The 25,976-nt window shown below is 42.1% G+C and overlaps 1 protein-coding gene across 3 annotated transcripts in view; it reads right to left on the bottom strand.

Moving 5' to 3' along the window:
• The window catches only part of LOC117896575 (aminopeptidase N), a 31,650-nt gene extending 6,276 nt beyond the window's left edge, over positions 1–25,374 (bottom strand). Inside the window, exons 1-5 of one of the 3 annotated variants that reach the window (XM_034804977.1) lie at positions 25,212–25,374; positions 24,536–24,649; positions 14,981–15,723; positions 13,932–13,967; positions 304–490 (exon numbers count right to left, since the gene is read on the bottom strand). In XM_034804977.1, the coding sequence (XP_034660868.1) occupies positions 304–490; positions 13,932–13,967; positions 14,981–15,005 (248 nt within the window). In that variant the 5' untranslated portion in view covers positions 15,006–15,723; positions 24,536–24,649; positions 25,212–25,374. Of the gene's footprint in view, positions 1–303; positions 491–2,794; positions 3,110–13,931; positions 13,968–14,980; positions 15,724–24,535; positions 24,650–25,211 lie in introns of all 3 variants that reach the window. The other 2 variants (XM_034804976.1, XM_034804978.1) reach the window with 2 other exon arrangements.
• Positions 25,375–25,976: the final 602 nt, after the last annotated feature.

The following is a 25,976-nucleotide window of genomic DNA, read 5'->3' as shown; positions in this document are numbered from 1 at the left end:
GCAAAGTGCTCCTCCGGTCACACCCACAACCATCCTCCAGCTCCAACTTTAACCCTTCCGCACCTCGAAATGCGTCAGAAGAAGAGTCTCAGGGTGAGGAGGAGCAGATGTTGGAGTCGGCCAAAGGAAACGCATAAATTGCTTTCACTTTCAAAAATGAGGTCATGTCGCGTTCGACTGCCAATTAGCACGCTTGCCGAAACGTTTAGCAGAATGCAAAACGAAGTAAAGACCAGACCGCACCCATGGAAACCAAAACTGATTTTGATTTGGTCTCCAGGTAGCAGCAGCAGCATTACTCACCCGGGACTGGCTTCTGTGGGGACAGAGACGCCCTGCCGCGCCAAGAAGTAGGTGACGGCAATGGAGAAGAGCAGCGCCACCATGATAATGAAGGCCGAGATGATCAGGCAGGCCCTGGAGACATACACGCCCGATGGCGGTCCATTGAACACGTACTTCTGTCCATTCTTGGTCTTCAGTTGACCGCCTGCAATCAGAGAGACATAAAAAGTTATAGAATTTTAGTAATCCATCAATTGAGAGGTTGAGAGGTAAAACTTTATTGGCTGTCAAATTTTTAACGCGCCCACAAATTTATGTGCACAGTTTTACGATCAGAGGGCATAAAGTTTATGTTTTGTCCAATTAATTGAATGTTTTCAGTGCATTCAAAATTTGTTTATAGATTTCTTTGTTTCGATTTGTGGTCGAAATGCCTGGCATGCCGATGCATCATCTCCCCAGCCCGCAAGCACGTAATGGCAACATCAAACTGATTTATGGCATAATCTAGCCAAGAGCCCGGGAGTGGAGCTGCAGCTGGAGCTGGGGGAATGAGTGCGTGGAAATTTAAAAAATTGTTAACAGACCATTTAGCGGGGTGTCGACAAACCGAGGCTCCTCCCAGGCTCCCCCCAGTTGGAGATCGTTAAACTTCTTTGCTCTTCTTTATGGCGAAAATTTCAAGTTGAGTGAAAATTAATGTTTAGCTCATTTCCGAGAGCTAAACTGAGTGCAGAACAAGCCAAGAGGAACCAACTTGGTCAGGCCTGGACGCATACTAATGATCACAGTGCTTACAAATAGTTTGCAGATCGCTTGAACAATTTTATATTTATTTTGTAGATGAGATAAAAGAAATTGAATTACTGCAGGTGATGTAATTCCGTAGAGAATGCGTAGCACAGTGCTCGAAGTAAGTGTGAGATCACCTGATAAGATGTTAAATACAAAAACATTCCAGGGAAATGATAAGCAAAGAAAAGCTGGCAATCACTTCAAGATGATAAGTAATACGAGCAATGTTATGCGGAAGTAAACAATATCTCAAAGAACTTATCTCGAATGGCTGGCATACGCATGCGTATACTTATGCCGCCCACTGTTGGCCAACGAACGGGAGCAAAAATAGAAGCACGTGCTGAGAATTTTCAATTACCCGATTACCATTCCTAGCTGGCCTTCAAAGAGAGAGGGGGCCTCAAAACTTTTTATGATGTGTGCGCATGGCTCTTTAATAGGAAAGGCAAAGGCAGAGCCAATGGCAAATGGGAAAGAAAAGCCCCTCCAGAATGTCAGTGACTCTTTCGATGGATGGCTGCTTTTAATTAAATTTCACAAAGAGGTTCGAAACGTTTCGTGGAAAGGCAAAAGGCTGCCGTAACTTTCTAACACGCTTTCCTCTCACACGGCTGTTCCACCTGTTGCAATGCATCTGCGGTTCATCTAAGAGGCCACCGCATCCACATCTGCTCCCAGAACCATACTCACACACAACCTTATTTTTCCTTTCCCATCTGGCTTTGATCTTCGGCCACAGGGAAATGGAATTTATGTGGCATGGCCCGAAAATAAAATCCAAGCAATGCAATGCACCACCTGCAGCTGTGAGCTGATTAGAGAGCCACAAGATCGCGTGTTCGCCTTTGACGGAGTTCTGATAAATCAGTTGTCAAGAACTATAACTCAGTGATAGCAACGCCTTGATTGCTCTGCCCGCTGAAAGCTTTTCCCCTGTTTGTGTTTTTTTCTATTTTCTATTTTCCATTTCCCAGTTTTTACTTTTATTTATTGTTTGTTTAGTTTTGCTCTCCACAGAGTGGGAGGTGGTTGTAATTTCATTTTGATGAACACATGACGAACCTCTGGTCTCGATCTGGGTCTCATCTTGTCGTGCCCCACCTGTGTGTGTGTTTCTTCCGTGTGTCTAATGCGTTGCTTCATTAACAGCGGGAAACTAAACACTCCATCCATCCCATCGGATCCCCATATCCACCTCCATCCGATTCACAGCCAGAGACATGGCGATTTAATATTCATAAGTCGAAGTTTAAGTAGCATCAAGCGACAATAAAACATTCAAATTAAGTTACAGACGCCACATTTTCTGAATGAAGTGAAATTTACTAGGGTGTGTGTGTGTCTTTTTCTTTACGTGTCTGCATGTGGGTGTCATGCGTGAGGCGCCACCAAACATTGGATCGAAAACGCCCACGTTGATTATGTTTTTTGGGGCTCGTCATTAATGTGGGAATGCCGAACCCGTAAAATTTAACAAAAATGGTTAATGAAAATGCTAATTTAAAAGCGGGAATCATCTGGATTATATATGTAAAACCCAATCATCATGGAGATGTTCTTTCGATGATTGGAAAACCATAACCATATTATGTAAGGGCAAATTCATTAGCCAAGAAACATGTAAAAATAATCTAGTTTCTTTTTTGTATTTCTTTATTTTTTTTTTAGAAGTTCTTTCTGAAAAATGTTTAATGTAAATTTTGAAACATACCCAAAAATCTGTCCTTTGATATGTAATCGAAATGGAAACGTTTTCTAATATTTTTCGTATCATCAAATTTGAAATTACGCAATTTCGTAACGAATCCTTGGAAAGTACCTCCCCCAACCGGCGCGGAGGATGCGGATGCGGATGCGGATGGTGCTGATGCTGCTGAAGATGAGGAGCAGTGTGGTTGTGGTGTTGATGATAATGAAGCCGAAGCGGGTGCTGCTGTAGCTGTAGATTTGGATGTTGTGGTGGGCGCGTATATTGCAGATGCCATTAGGGGCATTTGTAGCTTGGGATTGGTATAGGATATGATGGCTGCATGGGATAAGAAGGAGTAGAAGAAAAAACAGATAGGAAGCTGAATTTAAAGCCAAATGAATTTGAAAGCAGGTGAAATGGTTTTCATTAATATTATTAACATTAAATGGGATGCGTGATTGATTGATTGATTGAATGTAAGCGAAATGAGCACAGAACATGTGTAAATGTAAAAGAAAAACAGAAAATTAAAAGCAAAAGTGAAACTATGGGTTGTGTGTGTGTGTGTGGGTGTGCGGTTGAAATCAAATCAAATGGGAAAACGCAATCGCTGAAGCAGAGCAACAGCAGCAGTAGCAGCAGCAGCAGCCATTCAGCCACGATTCAATTGAAAGACTTTTAATCAAATTGACGCCACCGCTGGCTGCCACAGCGTGAGGGGCAGGCATGGGAAAGGTGTCGGTGGGGCAATCGGGGTAATGGGAATAGAAATGGTTATGGTAATGGTAATGGTATGTGCCAATGGAAAATGAAAATGCACGTGTCGCAGCAGGGGGAGCAGCAGCTCGGTATTCCCCATTCCCACTGCGCTCTACTGGCGCTATTTGTTTATCGATTGCCGATTATCTATTGCCGATTGGCGGCGCCCAATTGTTTAAAATTATGCTAAAAATACAGCCAAATGTGCAATTGTGTACGAGTATGAGATGAGCCTCTCGGCTGAGTGTGTGTCAGCGCCTCAGTGTTATTCAACTTTGGCAGTTCTGCTTCGGCTCGGCAGCTGTTCTATAATTAGCGGGCTATAAGGAAATTTTTACACTCAAATGATTTTTGCACATTTATAGAAGAACAATAGTGGCGAGGCGAGAAGGAATAGACTTAAAAATACCCTAAACCTGTCTGAAACTGCTCCAGCTATTAGCATGCTAAAATGGTAAATCTCTCAAGATGATGTTTGTGTTGCGTATTAACCTTTTACTTTTATACACATTGTTTATACCGAAAATCTGCTTATGTTACTCGAATTCTTATAATTTCCATATTCATATTTCTACATTTTATCGCACATCGACAGCTCTTTCACATCAAAGTGATCTCCGGACTCGTTTCCGACATCCCAGACCAAAAACCACAACATGAATCATCGAATCAGTGGCTCACTCAGATGAAATAAAAATGCCCCGAGCCAACAGCCCAACAGCCAACACCTTCTACCCTGAATATTGACCCCCTTGAGCACCCCGTCCGTAAACCCATAGTGGTTTTATTATACCAGTTCTGGTTTTGGTGTGGTTTGGTTTGCTTCTGCTGAGGGGCTATTAAACGAAATCGAAAACCAAACGCTACTTAAGTGCGGCAACTGTTTGCATTTTGCACATACACACGAGTACATGCGAGTGTGTGCACACAGCAGATCGTTTTACACGAAATTACTTTCAGTTTATTGGATGATCGTATTACCCGCAGAAGGAGACGATTGGTGTGAGTACCCCCGTATCTTAATGACTCAATCATGCGTAAAATTCCACAAAAACATGGCTAAGCATGTACATTAAACGAATACACATGAAGAGTTTTGTGTGCCTTAACAAGTTCAATAACAGCAAACGAAAATATTTGATTATTCGACTTTGAACTTGGGAATTGCTTTTTGAATACTACGATTACATTTAAGGATTGGCAACGTAATAATATTTTAAATATTGCTATTTCTCAAGGGGTTCAATTGGTTCTGAAGAGTGCCGGAAGCCTCTTCAAATATTCGTTATATTTCCAGGAATGAGAATGAAGAAATTTCAACCATGCAATTTCCCTTAGGAGTTGTTAAAAATTGGGATTAAATTTAAATTAAAATTAATGAAATTAATTGCAATTTGGCAGTACCTCGTGGAATTCATTAATCAAACATTTGCTTCTACTTATTTATTTACTTATTTATGTCTTTGCTGCTTTCGCAAAGATAAAGGTAACTCAAAACATTTTAGGGCCTTTGCGATCCTGTTATAAGAACAACTCGTACAACAAATGTTTTATTGTGACAGAACCCATGTGTCCCCTCATGAATTCTTATCGTTAGGTTCCCTCTCCCCTTTGGTCTACACGCGCTTGACACTTAATTGGAAAGAAATTGTCGCATTTACGTCATCAAACTGCTTTCTTCTGCCAGCGCACGTTCCCCTTTCCCATTCCCATTCCCTATTCCCATTCCCATTCGTACTATATGTGCTTCGTTCCCATATCTTATCTGCAACATCGGAATCACAGCGATACAAACAAACGTTTCTCTTCAATGTTTCGTTCCCTTCTTTGCTTCGGCTCTTTGTTAATTGTGCATGTTGGAGCATGTTTGAGGAGGCTTTTGCCCCCCATCCCTCTTTCTCTCACCTCTCGCGCTCCCTCCCTTCTTTCGCTTCCCGGTTTCTGCCCCACTCTTCACACCTCCAAGCAGTGCAATTCAATTTGATTTTGTTTGCTGTCTGCCAGGCGGGCAGGGTGAGTGTGTGTCATATTTAATGATAACCCATTTTCACTTCCCCCTCCACAATGTCTCTGGAAACATTGGGAAAAGGGTGAAGGAATGTAGGTTACATAAACAACTTCTGGTCATGCTTACAAGTGCATTTCTTTGAGTTGTTTAATGGCCCAAAAGATGCCCGATCTCCGATAACCGTCCCTGTCGAAGCCCTTCTCCCGCCATCTCTCTCTGTCTCTCTCATAGGGAGGTCACTGTGCCTATGTGTGTGTGTGTGTGTTTCTCGGTTTCTTTCATTAATGCAATGCAATGCTCACCATATGCCAGGGATCTGTCTGCAGCTTCATATTTTTGCATTTCCTTTGCAATTTAATTCCTCGCTGACCCAATTCTTCCCCCTCTTACAGGAAATTCCCTGAGCATTTCTGCATTCATTATTCACACAACAGCAAATCTGCCGGTTCGCATAGGGAAAGATGTCGCTCAGGCCAGCTGAGGAAAGGCCAGACATATGGCATCTGGTTTTTGGGTCATATTGGGAGAAAGATGTAAAAGTTTGGGTTTAGCACTCGATTGGGGGAAAATGCCTTTTAATTGGCAGGCAATTAATTGTCTAAATAAAAACTACTTTGTATTGTCTCCCAAATGTCTGGCCAGCTTGACAAAAAATAACAATTTAACCCGCTTCGCATTGTCAATTGCTAAAAGTTTGCACAGAGAGAGAAAGAGTCAGGCATGGCAGGCACTCAATTGTGGCAGAGTTGAGTGAACTTTGGTTAGAACGTGTCGAGGAACTTCAATGGAGTTGGGACCTTCCTCTCCCTCTTCCTCACCGTGCTGCTTGCTGCTTTTATTTTTTTCCATTTTGCATGTCTCTAATGAACCATTCAGCGCTCTGCAGAAGGGAAAGCAAAAAGAACTGATTCGAGGGAGAGGCCCGTCAATTCCGCGGAAATGTCAGCCCATAGCCCATACATAACTCATGAAACTCCAATTAGAAATGTTGCATGCAACGAGGTAATAAACAATTCATTTGTTGTCTCATCAAATGAGAAACAAATCCAAACAAAACTCTCTGGAAAAGGCACAAAAAGAGCCATGAAAATTGAGATCCAAATTGTTTATTTGACTTTTCTTTGTAGGTCTTAAAGGCCTTTAGGGCCTTTGCTTTGACGCCTCGACAAAACTGTTTACTTCTTCGAGAGCTTGACCCAACGTTTTGCTTTGATTTCCGCCGCGTCAACCTCCAATTCGGGAGAATTTTTTTCGATAGGCAAGCAAACAAAAGTGAAACATTCACAATTTTGAAAGCTGATGAATACTGAATAACTGAATTGAATGTTTGGAAATGCTGCTGATAATGCTATGAAAAACTGTTGAAATCAAATGCTTAAGCATCCATTTGGATATTAACATAACCCGGCCTGGAATCGGTATGTGGAATTTTATTTTAATATTCAATATTTTCCAGTTGGCAAAGAGAAAAGAAATGAAACCGAAAGTGAGAACTGCTAATGAAGTCGTTCAGACAATGCAGTTAATTATGCCCCAAAATGATTTCAGTTTCAGATGGTGGAAGGGGATGGGGTTGGTGGAAGGAGTTCCCTTTGGGTCACGTTTCCGGTGCATGGCATGGCATTGGAGGGCTGAAAGAAACCAAAAACCAGTCGCACTATTTGCAGTTACCCAACGGTAGCTAAATGTCTCAGGGAGGGAGAAATATAATTATAATTATGAGGCACAAACAGAGGCGCACTTACTGTAGCAAGAGACTCAGTCTTGTGGCAGCAAACCCCCCTCGATGAGTGCCTCCCGCTCTGTTCAACACATTGTATCAACATGGAGAAGGCAGAGCAAGCAAAAGTCTGAGATATCTGACAGAACTTGCCACCTCTGCACCTTCCAGGCAGGCAGGCACTGTTGATGACAGCATCCGATACGCTCTTACGGAGGAGAAGTAGTCGCTGCAGAGGCGGGGGGGAGGGGTGTATAAGTAGAACCCAGGGGGCAGAGCTACAACACTTGACTGCCACAAACAGGCCTTGAGACTTAAATGTTTTTGTGCTCCAGCTACAAGTTGCCTGGCTGTGATTTATCATCCGCTGTCGTTGACACTGAATGCGCCACTTTATTCCCCCCACTGCACCTTGGTCTGTTTCTGCTGCTGCTGCCTGTGGGCGTGTCGCCCTGCCACTTCATGCCCCATGGATCGTGCAACTCAAAATGCAATTCGTTTCACTCCACAAATTAGCATACGATTATCATTATGCCAAGCAGTACAAACAGTTCTGCATGTCACAGATCAAGTGCTGGAAGGTGGATGAAAGAAGATGGGGAAAATAAATGCCTATGGGAATGGGAGTAAAAGAGGTGTGGATATGGAGATAGTACGCTTTAATTGAAGGGGTTCCAAGAGTCTCCAATCCCATTTCTCCTTTTCTTAAACCTTGCCCCAATTGATGATCTCAATTCCAATCACAATTCCGTTCAAACTTTACACCTTGTCCACATTATGCCAAGCACAACCTTCAGTGGTAGCCCCGAAAAAAAAAATGACAAATTAAGCGGCACTCGAATGCGGCACCAAACCAAACACGGACGGAACACTGGCCGACACTTGCCGTGCAGTTTTCGAGTGCGGCTAATTTGTAAATTAAATTAGCGCTCAGTCCCATTTGCCAGTGGCCAAATGACGCCAGACTCGACAACAAAGCAGCCGTCAGTTCGTCTTTCGGGCAATCGTAAACCTCACTCAACCCAATTTTAATTAGACAGAAAAAAAACCTTCCAAGGGGGAGAGCAACGAGTTAGAAAATGTTGTTGTGGGTGGAGTTAGAGATCGCTTTGCATGTCGCACATAACATCCACAGAAAGCCATAAAAAAACTGGACGATATAAAGCCATAAACAAGCCACGCAAAACTCCGGTTGGTTGCTTGCTACCTGGAACCGTCAGTGGGATGACAATTTCAGGTTGAATAAACTTCAAAGTTGCAAAAAAATAAAAGAGAGAAATAAAAGCACTCCAGACAAAATATCTATGAGTGGCAGGCAGGGACTTGGACAGGAACTGTGTGCGGAAGGGGTTTCTGTATGCTGATCTTCACTGTGAATGTTCTCCCCTGTGCCGGCCACGCCACTGGCATGTCTGGGTTGAGCGACCCCCCCACTAAACAATTCTCAGTTTTAATTATCAACGACACGTAACTCGACACAACAAGAAAATACTTCGTTTTGTACACTATTTTACAATTAACAAGACGAAAGAAAAAACGTCTGCGTTTTTTTCCTAATTTTTTGTTGACGGTTGTATGGCATGCAACAATTTTTGATGAGTTTCTGATTTGTTGAGTAAATTGCTTGGAAACAACTTAAGCGCTTTACAATTTGTCGCACTTTTGCAAGCTGACAGAAATTCATTCATTCGTTTATTCAATCGTTCATTCATTCATTAATATCACAAGTCCATGCCACAATGGAAATGGAAATGTTGCAATATGATTGTTCATCGAGTGGCTCAAGGGAAAAACTATCAATGGTGGGCTACTGCTGGGCTGGACTCTTTTGAGTGCTTTATGGGTATCCTGCAGGACAATTTATTATGTTTTGTTTAGCCAAAGTATACTATTAATTCTAAGCTATATTTGCATTTGCATTTAACTTTCCACTTAACATTCAGCAAACACAAACCTATGGTTCTTATCGAAAGTGGAATATCTGGTAGGCCCAGCCCCACCTGCGATCAGCATGGCCACGCCCTTAAGGCACCCCAATATCAGATGATTAAATAAATTGGCACGTAAACGGGCCCCAGCCATGGGGTGTAATGCCCATAAACAATAATTTCATATAATTAAATATGTTTACGTACGAGTATATACTTTCTGCTATGTTTTTTCACACTCGGCGCTGTGCGGCCTTGATGGGCATTAAACTGTCACCATATACAACCCATTATTTGCCATCTATATGTATATTATAATCGTACGTATTCCAAAATTATTGTTTACTTTGGTAGGCAGGAAATATTCGCATTCAAAATTATGCTCCCACATTCTGATTTTGACTTTTGCTTTTCTTCTTTTCGTGGGCTTTGTTTTTGGTGCATAGTTTTCGTTTTTTATGAGGTCTAGTTTAATCGGTCGCTGTTTTGGCTCACTGCCAAATTATTTGCCTGCTCTCATTTTCACTCGCTTGTTGGCTTTGACATTGTCACGCCTCACGCCCCCCTTTGTGAAAGTATTTTCGAAACATTTTATTTATAATTGCCTGTCAAAAATAGTGGCCAAGAGCTGCCCGGATAACGCTGACATTAGCTGAGGATCTGAAGATCTGGCTAATGGCTAATACATTTGAAAGTGGTTTCCACGAAAGAGATTTTTAGATTCTTTAGATCTTGTGATCCACCAAAAAACGTATGCCTCATGTCTGCCATTTATCTGCTGCCTTCAGGAGAACGAATCCACAGCTAATTCGAGTTTAATGAAACGCCGGCAACACCTCAAACCCTCTCGAGAGCTCGAGCCATGCCCGCGGTCTTGTCCGTGGCCTGCCGTCGGTTCAACCCACGCCATCGCACAAAGGCCCCCAGAGCCCGTTGTCATTATGAAAATTGATTAATTGCAAGGGGTAGGGGTTTGCTTTTTTTTGGTCGACATTTCCGTTCTTGCCAATTTGGGCTCTGGCCTCCGGCGCCAATTATGAGAGTTTCGAGTGCTTCAATTATGAATTGTGTGGGTGGCTCCACAAGAGACAGACTCCGCTCAGATCGGAGCAGAGATATGCCCTGATAATACCCATAAATCCGACATAAACTCCATTGAAAGCACTTTTTTATCTGCACAAATGTATCTTCAACAAAGGCGCAGCTCAAAGACTGGCATCTGTTCCGCATTATGACGAATGTAAGCCACGTTCTATGGTCCCCCATGTCCCATGCAGCTCAGGTGCCAAGGGGCCCACGACAATTTATCTAACTATCTAAGCGCTTCATATACTCGTATGTATGGATGTACGTGCCGGCTGTCAGGAGCGGTGCCCCCAGTCAGTCGTACCCGCGCAGATACCATCTTTCGCCTTTGGTGCCGTTTTACTTTGATGCATTCCCAATCGGCAGACCGACCATACACAATGACGGTGGCTAAATCACGAACTGCCGCTGGTCTTTTGTGCTGCTTGTATCTTTGAGCTGCAATTTTAGCTAATTTTGCACACAGACGCCAACAAAACAACACTTAAACTTTTTTGCATGCCAGCTACGAAGCTGGCTGAAGTCTACAACGAAAATCACTTAGCCTCATTTAACATGGCTGACCATTAAAATAAATTATTTAATTTTATTATTGCAGATAAAGCTGCAAAATAATGTGCCTAAAATTCGAAAGATTTGACAGGGCAGTTAGTCTCAAATGAGATAGAATCAACTAGAAGTTGCTAAAGTTATTCATGGCTGTGGTTAAAAGGAAATTAAGTTAATCGCAGATGGAATATTGGGTATCAAATAAGATGTACAGATGCAGTGCAGTTTGGAGAGTATTTTTCTTTGTAGTAAATTAATTCTTTCCCTATCCAAAACTCCAACTAATCACAGTTGATCCACTAAGCAGTTTTTCTAAGAAATTTGGCAACATTGCCCTAGTGAAAAGTGTCAACATTGCCACCCAAGAGCCGCTGCGCATGCGCAAAAACACAATGCAGTGACTGACTAATTGAATTTGCATACATACCCATCTAAGCGAGCGCCCTGTTCTCGCTTGCGAATGGATTTTGAAACGCCTAAGATAAAATGTGTCAACAGCAATTGGCGCTACTGCAAATTGATTTTAATTGTATGCACAAGAGCGCCAGCCAGTCAGCCAGCCAGCTGACGTCATTTCCATGGTATGGTTCCATGACTCGATGATTGGTTGCGGTAATCGTAATCGTTTCTGAGGCACACTGAGACATCGAACCGGCAAGACGCCAATGCAAATAAATGAGCAGCAAATTTGCAGAATTGGCAGAGAGATAGAAACGGGTACGGGTACAAGTATTTGCAGTTGTTGGCCAAAGTCAAAGCCAAAAACAATTTAAATGCAAATCACGTGTTCCTCTTAATGCACTTGATCAATGGGCCAATTGGATGGAACTGACTGCCGGCTGAACTTGGACCACAAATGGAAATGAAAATAGAAATGAAAATAGAAATGAAAATGTAAATGAAATGGCAAATAGCTGGCAATGAAAACTGACATTTGAGGGAAATGCGGCCAGTAGGTGCCATATTGAAATTGATTTCGAAACAACCATTTATTCCTATTGACTGCCCAGCGAACTGTGTCAATCGATTGCAATGACTTGAAGAACCTTTCAACCATCGATCTTCGGCACCGTATCTGGTTGTATCGAATGTCCCAGACATTCCGACATTGAATCAAAAATTGAGCAACTTCAGATGCATTTTCCATGTCATGTAATTGAACACCTCACTCACAAAATGAGATACTTAAAAAATATTCAAAGTCTCAAATTGCAGCCACAGAAAAGCTGGCCGAAAACAAGTTCAACTTGTTTTCGTATGAATCTGTGTATCTTTTTATAGAATCTGTCATAAGCAAGAGGTGTTGGGCTTAACGCCTTCATTCCAAGTCCTCTTCACGAGGTTTATGCAAATCCCGATAGCTTATCAAGTCACATTATGTATGTAAATAGATGTCTCACTCTTGCCTAAATTTTCTGTTGGAGAGGTCAAGTTGAAGACTAAACACAAATGGGAGCACTTGAATGGGAAGGAAGGTCAACACTGGCAGAGAGTCGTTGCTTGGATACCCTGTAAGTAAAGTTTTCGCTATATTTAAGAGATTTTTCCTGTCTTCCCAAAGTCAGACATATCTTTGCAAATCTTATCCATCTTTTACTGTTTTCTCAGCACTTTTTATCAAGTCCAAATTCCCCTAAAATTTATATGCCCTTTACAGCAACACATTTTGCATATAAATCAAACAACTGTTGCTCATAAATTGTGTCTAGTTTGCTGTTTCATTCATGCTGTCGTCATTGTTGGTTCGGTCTGTGTCCCTAGTACTTACAGACACAAAATAAAGACACATGGAAAAATGTATGGGTCATAGCCCCGGCAAGGTCAATCTGAAAGAGAAGCCAAGCATGTCCACTAATTCAGTGTCTGATTTGTCTACCATGTAGATTCTATTATTATTTTTAATTACAATTTTCGGCGATAAATAGTGGCATTAAAAAGTGTTTAACTACAATATGATGGCGCACACTCGGTGGCGTTGTTTGTCCCTCTGTAACAACAATGTATTTTCACAGCTGCAAAGTGTGTTTTCATTTTCAAATTTAAGCAAATAAATTCTTGTGAATTCCACAAACAATGATCCACAAACAGAGCAGAGCGAGAGACAGAGGAAATATCTTGCATCTTCAGACAGACATGAGGAATGAGAAACCGCACACAAAATTCGATCCTAAGGCCAGGGCCAGTGGCAGGGAAGATATATTTATTGTGATTTCAGTCTCGGCACTCGGCAGAATTCCTGGAAACAAATTCATGGCTTCGACAAAACTGCAAATTTATTATCTGTTTGTGGCTTTTTGCTTGAAACGTGATCAAGGCAGAGCTCCAGAAAGAGGCGGATCCAATCCTTTTAAGAGCTGGCGTTGCAGATGACATCATCAGCTTGCCCCAAAAATGTTTCTCTCTCTTGACTAAGTGATGCCCGTGAAAGACGTGCCCGAGTTGCACTTATTGATGCCGCGGATACTTGAAGACGCCGCTCAAGGAACGCTGTCCGTCTGCCTGCTGCAAGCTGATAATTTATGACAGTTTTTGCCTTGCCTTCCTCCAAATGAATATTAATTGAAAACCCCCCCATTAGGTCGTGGCAGCATCAGCAGTTGTCTGACAGACAGTTTTGCCTTTTATGGTGCACTGTTGTCAGCGAATCGACTACTTTACGATTTGTTTCTGTTTTTATTTTTGCATACCGATGGCCAGAATCGAATATATGGCTTGTGATTTACATTCGGTAATCCTATTATGTAAATTAAAAGTCAGAAAAGAAATAATGACAAGGCAGAACATGTGCTGTGGCGTCACACATTTGTTGTAGAGAGTCAGCGACCGATTTGCTATTGATCTGAGGGCAGAATCTGTAAAAGGGGGGAACAACCACTTGTCTGTGAATGTGGGCGAGTAGAACCGGCTTGTTTATCGTAGATAGCAGAAACCAGTCATAAAGATACAAGCTCAAATGCACTCTTCTTCCACTGCCACTACTCTCAGCCCTTTAATTGAGTGTCACAAAGTTGATGGCCCTTTCCCCTGCCATTTCCTTTGGATATTTATACAAGTTCTGTGCTGGTTTTGAGAACGATTATGAAAGAGATCATTCAAGTTTTCATTTACCTGGACTTTCCACACCCATTATGGCATCGGAATCCTCTGTGTGTGTGTTTTGGAGAGAGCATTTTTGGGGAGAATAGTGGGGGTTTTTTTTGTTGTATGGGATTAGTGATGTTTGAAGTGACTCAGAGACAGGTACACGCAATTGTCTATTTCTATGAACCGAAAAAATGTTGCCAAATAAAACAAAAACTATATCTGGGATGCATTGCCTCATAGCATCTGACTAATGGGTGGATGGGTGAAGTGGCAGTTTGAATAATTCGCTTGCATTTGCATTGCTAATAAATCGCTGATATTTTCGGTGTCACTGTGCAGCTTTTTCTCAAGAGATCATGCCACACATTCCGCGTGTGTGTGTGTGTGTGGATATTCAAAGTCAAATACTTTGTACAAACATCTGTTCGGCTGTCTTGCTGAATGAATTTTCGAATTTTCGCATTGTGTGAGAATTATTTTTGGTAGAGGTGAGCATGCAAGAAGCCACAAAATGAATGAGAAATTATATTTTGTGATGCAAGTGCTTTTAGATCATCAAACTATATCCTATATAATGGGTCTGTTGCTGCTGTTTGGTGGCTATGAATAATTGGCTGATGAAACGAAAGAAATTATTCAAGATGTATTGAATTTCTTGGATATTTTATAAGCAAACAAGAATTCGGGGAGTACCCCAAAAAGTAAGAAAGCCCACAAGAAATACAAAACTAAAACATAAGAAAACAAGTTTATACCATATAAATAGTTCAACTCAATAAATTGTAGGAAATTATAGAATATTTTTCATACAATTTCCCTCTAAAAATATTTCAAAATAAAAGAGACCCGTCTGAAGCAGAGATTAAGAGATAATTCCTTATAGAATAAATTGAAAATATAAAATTAAAAATGCATTTGAAGTGTATATCAAAAGAATGTGAACTAAATTCCATAGATTCTGGGATTATTTGCATCAAAGAAAAAGCATTCATTCGGTAGATGGACTTGTTCGATATCTTGTAGATACATTTCAGGCATGGCCGTATGTAGATTCAGTTGTAATTGCAACTCACCTTCATTGACGTAACCGCCCTCCATGGTGCCAAATGTGTACACCTCGCTGCGGTTGCCGTTGCCTCTGGCTGTGCCCCTGCTTTGCAACACTTTGGCCGCGACCTACGTCTATGCTGCCACAAAGATCTCCAACTGCTGCTGCCAGAGGGGTGATCGCCTGGCCTGGCCTGGGCAATGCACTCGACACCTCAGATGAATCTGTTGCAATGCGTTCGAATCCCGTAGCTCGTACTGCGTTCTGCGTTCCGCGTTCTTCGATTCTTATTTATTTTTATGCCAAGTATTCTGTTGTCTGGCTATTTATTAGAATTTATCTGGCGATTGCCCAACCAACCGACGGCACTCTCCAAATATTGCTGCCTGATGGAATATTGTATGTGCAACGCATGCAGGCCAGAGTGTGGGGTTGGGGTACTGCCACTGAGGTCTCAAAGATCTATGGCGTGTAAGTGGCCGGGCATCTTGCGGATGGATCTTCGCGCGGGGCAAACTCTCGGTTCCAGTCGCTGAGTCGATGCAATAAACAAACACAGTCTCTCTCTCTACCGACCCACTGTGTCAGTGCGGAAATGTGTTCTATCTGGAGGTTGTATCTTCAGGTTCAGGTCCTCTGCTTATGAATTTGCATTTGGCCCGTTCGTTGGCTGCTTTCCCCCGTGGCTTATGTTGTCTTTTGCTTGTCGGGGATTGGTCTCCTCCTAATACTTGTTGCGGCTGTTGATGTTCTGTTCGCTGCTTTGGCCTGCAAGCAAATAGAAAAAAATCAAAAACCGATCATAAATAAATGCTCTTCCACCAAATTGTTCATAGATAAATGCTGACCCCCAGCATGACTGTGGGTCAAAGCAAATAAATCGTATCCAATCCCATCGAATAAAGGGACATGGCCCCACGGTTTGACCCCTGACACTCCCAAAGAAATATTTGCCTAGACATTTGTTGGATTTTGCATTTCCCAGCGGGGAAAATACTCTAGAAATTCTTCACACATTATCTTCTTCCACTCTAAGAATAGAAGAAAAAACAATCTTTGGAACGTCTTGGCACATTTAGTTCCTTCATTTCCGCTTTTGCTTTTCGCCCGATTACTTTTGTTGTTGCATGCCGCGTGATCAGTGTTCCACAGTTTTGCTTTTATTTATCAAATAAATTCTACCATTTCTGGAGTAGCTTTACTATATCACATCTCATGATGTCATTTTGTCAATATTTTGGTGGCCGCAAATCGAAAGCTAATTTGAAATGCAAACGCGATCGGCGCACACACACAACAAAAAGGTGGAAAAAAAAGAGAAAACAAAAGTTGTTTATTGATAGCCCGGAATGCATCCCCTGTTTGGTTTGGTTTTTGTTTGCATTGGCAATCTTCGATTCGTTGGTGTTTCGACAATGATTAACCACGCAAGTTCAATGTCAAAACCACAGAATGGAGGCCAAGCCAATGGATCGTATCGTGTTTCAAGCAGAGTGCTTTAAAAGCTTACTCGTTCGGGTTTAGACAGCCCCCAAAAAGAGACACGGAGTAGAACCGCTAATGAACAGCGCACACAACGAACTGCAAGAGAACCAAAGCCGGAAAACAAATAAAAGATACAATATTAAGTAATAATAATAAAAAAGAGAGTGAGACATGGGATGTCTTAATTGTCACCATCAAAACGGAATGGTCTGCGTTGTCATCAATGGATTCATACTTGACATTCGATTAGGCCCCAAGAACGAGACCCAGAAACGACACATCAACGTCCAACGCACCCAATTCTTATGCCAAAAAGTAAAGAGAACGAGAGGGTGAGACTCGTAAACTTTCAATTTTTGGTTGACTTTGGTGGTTGGTTCCATTTTGATCGGCGAAACGAATTTTAATTGAAGCTGCAGACCACCGATCGACGTGGGGAGTGGGTACGGGCCTGGGACCCTGAGTGATTACATGAGACACAGTGTCTGTTCGTCTCTAACAAGTCGCATAATTAAACTGGCATTTGATTAATAATCATTGAACCCGACGTGACCCGCACTTCCCATTCCCATACCCATACCCATCCCATTATGCCTCCCTCCCTCCCTCTGTCCCATGTTAACCCTGTTGGTGGTTTCCCTTTTGTGGTTTGTTGTAGCAATTAGGAAGAACATTAAGCATTTAAAATCGAATTTTATTGGTTTAAATCTGTGAAAACAGCCTTCGATGGCCCTTACTTTCAATCCAATGAATTGGATCAATTTATATTCCATACATTTATTGCTTAACGAGTGTAAATATTGAACGTTAACGACAAGCAACATTGGAAGGGTCTTTCGATGATGCATCTCCAATTGTTCTCAATTCACTTTGCCTTCGAGGGTGTCATCAATCAAAACCATAAAGTGCTGCTGCTGCTGCTTCTACTTTTACTGGGGATTGGGGATAGGGATAGATGATGGACTGCCACCGACGAGTGTCGAGTTAATTGCCAACACACAAAGCGGTAATTATATAATTGTCATGGCCGACGGTGCCCTTGTCTTCAGTTATTATTCTCTCTCCCTTTTTTTTATAACTGGTGACAATGACACGGGCTGGGGCTGGGGCCTGGCATTGGTGGGGTTACATGTGTACCATTGACCCTTCAACAAGGTTGGAGTGACAGTTAAATCTGCACAAAATTTGGGCACAATTACTAGTTTAATTATTATAATTTCCCAAAAAAAAAAAGGTTGAAGTTTTCTATTCCTGGAACTCGGAAATAAGTCATAAATCATTCATCAAGACTTGAGTGAAACTCTGACGAAGATTTCTGCACACATTTGAGGTGCAAGTGTTGTACATTTCCAAGTGTTCCAAAATTATTGAAAATTCATGGAATCTGCACAACAATTTGTGTGCATTACTTACTTAGAAATGGAGATAAGCTTGTGTTATGTGGTCCTGGGTTGGCATAGAATATCCAGAAATTGAATAATTCTAAGAAATTCTAAAAAGAAGTGCTCCAAGAATCCAAAAAAGTTTCACAATCTATTGTTTCTTTGAGATCTGCACAATTCTCTTTGGGGACAGCCTCTTCTGTCACTCCAACTCTGCCTAATTTTGTGATAAATTTAGAGCTGTTGTTCCACCCAAAAAGTATTCTATGGCAAAGACAGGCTAATATGCAAATTAGCATTGCAAATTATTACTCATGTCGGTGTCGGTGTCTATCCCATGAGCACTTCATAATTTAGCCATCTTTATGGCATTCGTAATAACCATTTTGTCTCTATTATTATTTCCAGAGCGTTACAAACGCCCACCAATGCCTGAAAGATAGAGATACCGACTGGGTACCGTGAACTGTCTGCACTTGCCAGCGATTGCAATATTACGTATACGAATGTACATATGTATGTACTTATACGTACGTACAACTCGATGACGGATCATTAGGCTTCAGCAGCTTCAGGCTGAAAAACACACACAAAAAGCAATTAAGTGAGAGACCGACCCACAGCCAAACAATACAATCGAATGTGTGGCAGCGGCAGAGACAGAGGCAGTGGCAGGGCAGGGCAGGGCGCTAACCAAAGGGGGGAATACGTGTAGGTTCAAATTAATAGCACCAGTTTTTTCTCTGTTTTGTTTTTTCGATACTCTGTGTATTCTGTGCTGAAACTGACGACGTCATCGTTGTCACTTTTCTGACAGTGCCTTCTGTATGGGTGGTGGAATAATATAAATAAGAAATTTGCTCACAGCCATTCCTCACAGAATCTGCGGTTTATTTTCGGCTCTCTTTTGTCAGGCGCGAATATATTCATAGATATGTTATTGAAAGTAAATAGCGCGAAACTGGGTCAGCAACAGCATCCCCCACAGTGACAGCCAAAAGAGATCAATCATCTTTTGGTTTCTGGGGGAAAACGCATAAACTTGATACCGCCAATAGTATTTTGGCGCCGAATTGCTAATAAGAATAAGCGCCAGTGCCAAGTGCACGTGTCTTATGGCAAATATTACTATACTTCACAGGAACATCAATTTTACGAGCTCCACCGCCATAAAAGCGCCAATTACATCACAGAACTCTCTGTGTGAGTCACGACCCAAGTTCAGCGCACTCTCATCAGCAGGAATCTATGACAGCAGCAACAATATGGTGAAAATTTACATAAAAATTCATCCGTTTCCCTGCTCTAGGCACAATTTGGAAGAATTGGTAATTAAATGCATACGTGATGAAAATTCGCTAGTTCTTTTGGCACTCGCCGACAAAAGATGTTTATTGAAAACGGATATATCAATAGGTTTTCCAGTGGTTTTATTTCTAAGAAAATTTGTGTGCAATTATCATATTTCGTTTTTCAACACCTTAAATATTGCCGGAACAGCACGAATTTTTTAAGAGGTACGATTATTTGTTGTTTTTGCATAATGTTTAGTTTATTTATATAAAATGCTGTGAGAAAATGTTTGAAATAAGTTAGATTCCTTCCTTTATTTTGAGCTTATCTATCAAATTCTTATTACATAGCTAATTCTTGCTCCTCTCGATAAAGGGTATCGCAGCGTAGACTAACCCTTTCCCTCACTTTTCGTTCCAGTTGCACATATGTATAATAAGAAATTCTCTGTGAAACGTTTGCAAATTTTCCTCGTTGAAGTGCCCTGATCAAAAATAAACAGTATAAAAATAAAATTTATGGAATTTTCGCACTTAATTGCAGCTGGATTTGGGTTCCAGCTCATGGCTGTTTGGTTACCTTCGATGGACCTGGCCAAGTTTCGACCTCAACTGCTTGATTCTTGTCGGAATCGAAATCAAATCCAATTTAAATTGAGTTTATTTGTTCAGAAATATGTGTTCCCTCATTCCATTGGATGTTTGTATGTAGTTCTTGTTGTCGGCATTTTTCCGTGCTTTTCTTTCGACCTTAGTTGATCGTTTATTTTAGTTGGCTATTTTTGTAGGTGATCTTATGAGTGGCCACTGGCCAAGCGACAGGTCTGCCTGTCTGCCTTGCCGTGCCATTGCCACTATCGAAGGTGCAGTAAATCATCCAAGTTTGTTGCCATATCTATTTGATTTTATTTTATTTTACTTGTGCTGTATTTTCCTTTTTATCGCCACACACACCGTCCGTTGAGTAAATGAAGCGTGCGCTCCAATTTCGTGTCAATGGGAGGGACGGGCGGGTTTGGGCTGTGCCATATAAAGTCTGTCTCTCTGACATTCATCGTTGTCACTTGTCCGCTCAGTGGAGGTGGGAGTTGGAAGGAGTGCGGGAGTGGGACAGAGCCGGACATATTATTTTGTTTGTTTGTTGTATTCGTGGACAAGTGACGTAAGTCGGTCGGTAGGCCAGATAGATTCACGGTATCATTTCAAGGTTAATGTGGCTTACAGGCCCAAAGGTTTCTAAACTGTGGAGTGGGTTGCAACCGATATAAAGATATTATTATTGACACACTCCATGTACTCGCATATGATTCATTCTTTTCCTATGACTACTGTTTCTGCTCCTCTTCCTCATTTAGATATCTCCCTCGGTGGAATCTCTCCACTTGAACAATTACACATGATATCTTTTACAGGAAAATATTTAATTTAGGTGATAAACTTAAGAGCACACAATCTAATAAATTGCGATGTCGGCAGAGATAAGGCCTTGGGTGCTGCAAAGTTGATGTCATTGCTGTAGGCCCGTTGCCCCCACCATTCTGCTGGGTATTATGCCATAAAACACAAACGAACTCCAAGCTAAAAAGGGCCGCCCAACACCGAAAAGAGCAGCAGTTTGCTATCTATGGCTTATCGCGCGGACTTTGGCGGAAAATTCTACATTTTTCCTTTGCATTGCGTGACCAGCAAACGGTTGACACACCCACAACTGCAACGCTACATTGTTCCCCGTTCTCCGTTGCCATATCCCCCCACCACACTTCAACTCCTTGTCATATTTTCACAACACGCATAAAAATTTAACGCCGTTGCATGTTTGTCATTTGCTGAGCTTTTGACCCCTTGGCCAACAGGCAGACCGACAGACCGACAGAAAGACAGCCCAGCAGATGAGTTTCGCCCGATAGGGCTCACAAAAGGAGCGTAACGCAGTGTATAGCGAGCGGGGCATGCACTTTTCGGCAATTGTTGGCCGTGTCGAAAGGGAAACTCATGCCCTCACACCCCTGGGGAAAATTAGTTACGCGCTGGGTGCTGCTGCAGGTGGTTGTTACTATTTTAATATGAAAGCGGGTACGAGTGTGTGTGTGGTGTGTGTGGCGCTGACTAAGTTAAATGGAAATGTCAAATGTCGCGCTCTGACAGCGCGAGTTGACAGCTTTTCGGAAATATGCAATGGAAGAGAATAAATGGAAAGCAACGTAGAGGGGTGGGATTTGAAGCCGCAGCTTTGAATATTCTTACAAAGAGAGCATTATTATGGTAGATCCTCTTTGTACACATCTTTCAATGCAAACTTGCAATACCCTCTGCAAAGTGTAGCAAAGCAAAGTGTAACATTTTTGAACTCGCGTCTCTTGTTTTTCCATTCATTCATCTTCATTCAGCTCCACTGCACTCGGCTACTGACTGCTGCATTTGCATTTGATTTGTCTTGTTCCTTGTGTTTTGTCATCTGTCAAATGCATCGCTGACGTCAGCGTAACATTAATATTCATAATGCTCCGAGCACAAGTCGGAACGAATTTAACAGAAAGTTTATCAGTCTGGGAGGCCGGGTGGCTTATCAATCATGTGATGAGGCATGAATGAATTTGTCGTCTACCTTTGGTCAAGCATTCCATCATTCTATCAAAGTTTAGTATTCAAACAGTGACAAATCGCTGGAGGGGAGACTTCATGTTCACATACTGGTAAATATCGTTTATAAGACTATAAACTAACTATAAAATAATTATGAGATCGCAAATAGATCGCTTGTGCTCGAGCTGGAAGATTTGAATGTAAGGAACATCTATGTAGGGTATATCCTCTGAAATATGGTGTAAAGTTCTTAGACTTTGGTCCAACATTTTCTTCTATAGATCTTTCAGAGTGCTTTCCCTTTTAGAGAACTTTCACTGTACAATTATAGGCCTGGTCGCAATGCAATTTCTCGCATCTGTATATTTATAAAGAACGTTTTCTATATATAATACGTTTATAGACGTATGTATGTATGTTCGTCTATATATCCGCTAATATTTACTTTTAGCTTAATGGCAAACAAATGTTTTCTTGTTCTTGGGACGGACGACAACAATTTTTACGATGCTAATGTGCTGCCGATCTGACCTTGAAGGTGGCAAACAAAAATTCAACATTTTTAATGCGTTTTTGTTGTTGCTGTTCTGTTGCTGTTGCTATTGTTGTCCACATATTGCACATACTCGTATTTATGTGTTTGTAGATTAAAAGTGGGAGAAAGATAGAAATTTCCCCACACAGTGAGCAAACACAAACGAAAGAGAGAAGCGGACAGAGAGACAGACAGACAAACGGTGAGAGAAGTGAATGAGGTGGGCGGCGGAATGGGGACTTGCACTTGAAATAGTTTTCTTGTGCTTTTCTCTCTCTCTCTGTCTTTCTTTCGCTCGTTCTCTTGCTGTTGCTGTCTCTTCCCATGCTTTAGTTTCTAGTTGAAAGATCATTAAAAGTACTGTTGCTTTAGTTAATTGTTGCAGCGCCACCAATTATCATTTTGTGCTTATCAAAACGCATAAAACCAGCAACAACTAGCAAAGGGCAACGGAATAAAATAGGCATAAAGCGTGAATTGTGCAATAAAATGACTATCAGCATTAAATGTGGCATGGAAACACACAGATAATGAATGGAGAGGTCTTCCCCTCTCTATAATAACTGAGCCAGGTATGTGGTTATACCCTTTGTAAAAGGATACACCCATAGACTTTCACATCCCTACCCCTTTGCAGCGCTTAAACCCTTACAAGGTGCCAACAAACGAGAGAGAAACCGCAAAAAGGTAAACCGTAAACCGAATCCAACCGTTACGGCAATGGAATCCTCCCTTCCCCACCTTAAAGGAAACCACAAAACGTTGCAATCAACTGGCACTCCATGGGGGGATTTATGGTAAAAATATGGGTTGGTCCCCCACTACCAGGAAGAGAGAGAGAGAGAGAGTGAGAGAATGCAATTATGCAAATTTCCACACTTTGGTTTCGGGCTCAAAGTGCAGCCATAGAAGAGCGAAAAGAAAAGCAAATCACACGATAGCAATCGAGAAGGGGTTTCAAAATTATAATGGAAATTTCATTTAGACAAATAAAAGACACACAATCCATGGGCAATTCAACTCAAATAAATTGAAAACACGCGCCAAAAAGGGGACGAGGGAATAGTCAATTTAATGTGAAATCGATGCCACTAAAGGGGGAAACTACGGAGGGGTGGATCGCCGGCGGGTAAACATTATCCCAAAAGCAAAGCCCAAAAAGGTGAAATATGATCTCTCGCTTTTACCTGAGTGCAAAACAAAACAGAACACAGAATTGCAGCCGCCGATGAGCTCATGGAAAATCAAATATACAGATAAGAGACAGGAGGAGGTCTCCCTCTCCCTCCCTCTCTCCCCCTAACCATTACAATGAACCGGATATTCGCGGCCTCTCGGCTTACATTATTCTCTTTTTTTGGCGTAGTCCCCCAAACATTTGCCGCTTATCGGCGGACTTCTATCTAATGACAGTGTGTGGCATATGCCTATGCCAATGCTGGCAGATATCTGATAAGCGGGGAAACCGGCGAAAATCGTTCTAGTGTTAAATTAAAACGAGAGTAACCCCAGGGCAATATAGTGAGCACAAACTAAGCGGAACTATGACTAACAGAACTGACGGAAACATCAGACTCGTGAGAGTTCACTGTACTTGATTGCCGCCTGAATAGACAGCATTGAAAGTTAATTAATGGGCAAAATGCGAAGCCAGCGAGTGGGTGGCGCATAAGTCGTGAATATTGTGGCATATTTCCAGGAGCTTAGGCCTGGCATATGGCAGCGTCCCACTTGGATGTGAGGCAATGCCTGAGAGGCCCATTACATGCCCCAACAAACAAGTGGTTTGCCCAAGCGAGCCAGAAGTGCATTCTACTCGTACTTGGAGAGGTGGTGCAGGTCTCGGGCTCGACACCCACACATGCCACACAACCAGACACCACAACACAACCCATTCAACCCACGTGCCACCACACAGCGCAGCCAGGGCGCCCCGGTCCCGGCCGGCAGCCACTTGTTCGATGTTGCATTGAAATGGAAAACAAAAGTTGCTGCAACCAAAAATGTTGCCGCCCCAATCGGGAAAACATCTGAAAACAGCACAGCTGTTCGATGCGGAGTGGGGAGTGAGTGGGGCGGATGTGTGCGGCAAGTCGTAGGTGAAAAGTTCAGGCACTACACCATCAGAGCCTCCGTGTCCTTGGGCTTTTTCAGCTGCTGCAAAGCGAAGCCGGGTCTGGTTTCGGCTCTGCAGTGCATTCGGCGAAGGACATTTCCGGTAAAATCAATAATTGCCCGTGAGGATGCATCCCCACACACGACTTTCCACATTCAAATCGATTTCAATTGATTGCCAAACTCACCTTTTGGATAAATATTCGAAGTTTTTGTTGCTCCACTTTTTAGGTTTTTCACTCAAATTAGTTTTTCGATTGCTTTTCTGGCTGCTGCTGAACAATTTTCAAGCTGTTTTTCTACTTCACAAAATGAAACAAGAAAGATTGTAATTAAATTTTGTTCGATTTGGTTTTACGAAACTTTACAACACCCGTTACACCGTACACCGTACACTGGGATTGTGGCTGATAGCATGTCGGTCTGTCCGTGTGCGTGTGCGTGCGTATTCGACTCTCGATTTTGATTAGAGCGAAGGGGAAATTAATGCAAATCGATGGAAAATACACAACAGCTACGTAGAGCTGATGTCTGTCGCCTATTGATGTCTGGGCCGTCAGGGGCAATGTCAGTCCTGCATATTTGTTGAAAAATCGGTTAAATATTGTAATTTTTTGCCATCCGTTCTATTGTTTGAAAATTGAATGGAGGGAACAGGTCAGAATCGGCCAGCACGCATGGCTAACTAGTTTTCAGACAGCATTCGGTTGAATTCTGTTGCCCAAATGGCAAACAAAACGCCCACCACACAAATAATAATAATATCGCCCACTCATTAACAACAAAAACTATATGAAGCAATAGAGAGCACACACACGCACGCACCACAGATAACAACTGACGAAAGAGACTTGCGTACCGTACCTTAATCAAATAAACGTAAGAACAATCGCTGTTGGCCAAAACTGAATAGTTTTTTTTTTGGTTGTGCCTTTACGCGAACGACTTGAACTTCGATTCAACCACCACAAAGCGAACGCTCTACCGACCGACCGAGAACTTTCGCGTTTTTAAGCAGACTGCCTGCTTTTCAATATTGAACATGAAAGAGACATGAACGGACGTGCACGAACGTGCACCAGAGCGAACTCGTGTGCGAGTATTTGGTGGTTCGGTTCGGTTCGGGCATACGAGGCGCATGAAAGCCGGCTGTCGGCTGTGCACAGCGGCGGTAGAGGCAGAGAGGAAACAGCTGTTCGTGTGGAGCTTTCGAACATCGAACATGGAACATGTTGGGGCGTTGGGGCTTCTTATCAGTTGAATGAAGCATGCTCCAACTGCAATGATAAAAGGCAAACGATTTCAAAGGGTATGACCATAAGAATTTGTCAAGACCAAAAAGGGAAGCTTTCAGCTGAGTTAGAGTATCATCTGTGATCTTCATTTAAGTATCTTCAAGTAAAGTCATTAAACTTTCTAACATTCACAAATCTTCTTTAATTCCAATATTCGCTTTGATGGTGTCATAAGCTACTGAGTCACTTGTGACAATCCTAAATGGTACGCAAATCATCTGTACATGTGTTTCCGTTGAATATTCGGCTACTGGTGACACAGTCACAGAATAATAATTAATTTTTGCAAGACTCTGGCCCTCTAAGCATGACTCAAAAGCGAAATGGGAATTTC

This window comes from Drosophila subobscura, chromosome O (genome assembly GCF_008121235.1).
Source record: "Drosophila subobscura isolate 14011-0131.10 chromosome O, UCBerk_Dsub_1.0, whole genome shotgun sequence".
Taxonomy (NCBI): Eukaryota; Metazoa; Arthropoda; class Insecta; order Diptera; family Drosophilidae; genus Drosophila; species Drosophila subobscura.
This window is presented reverse-complemented; position numbering and strand designations above follow the sequence as displayed.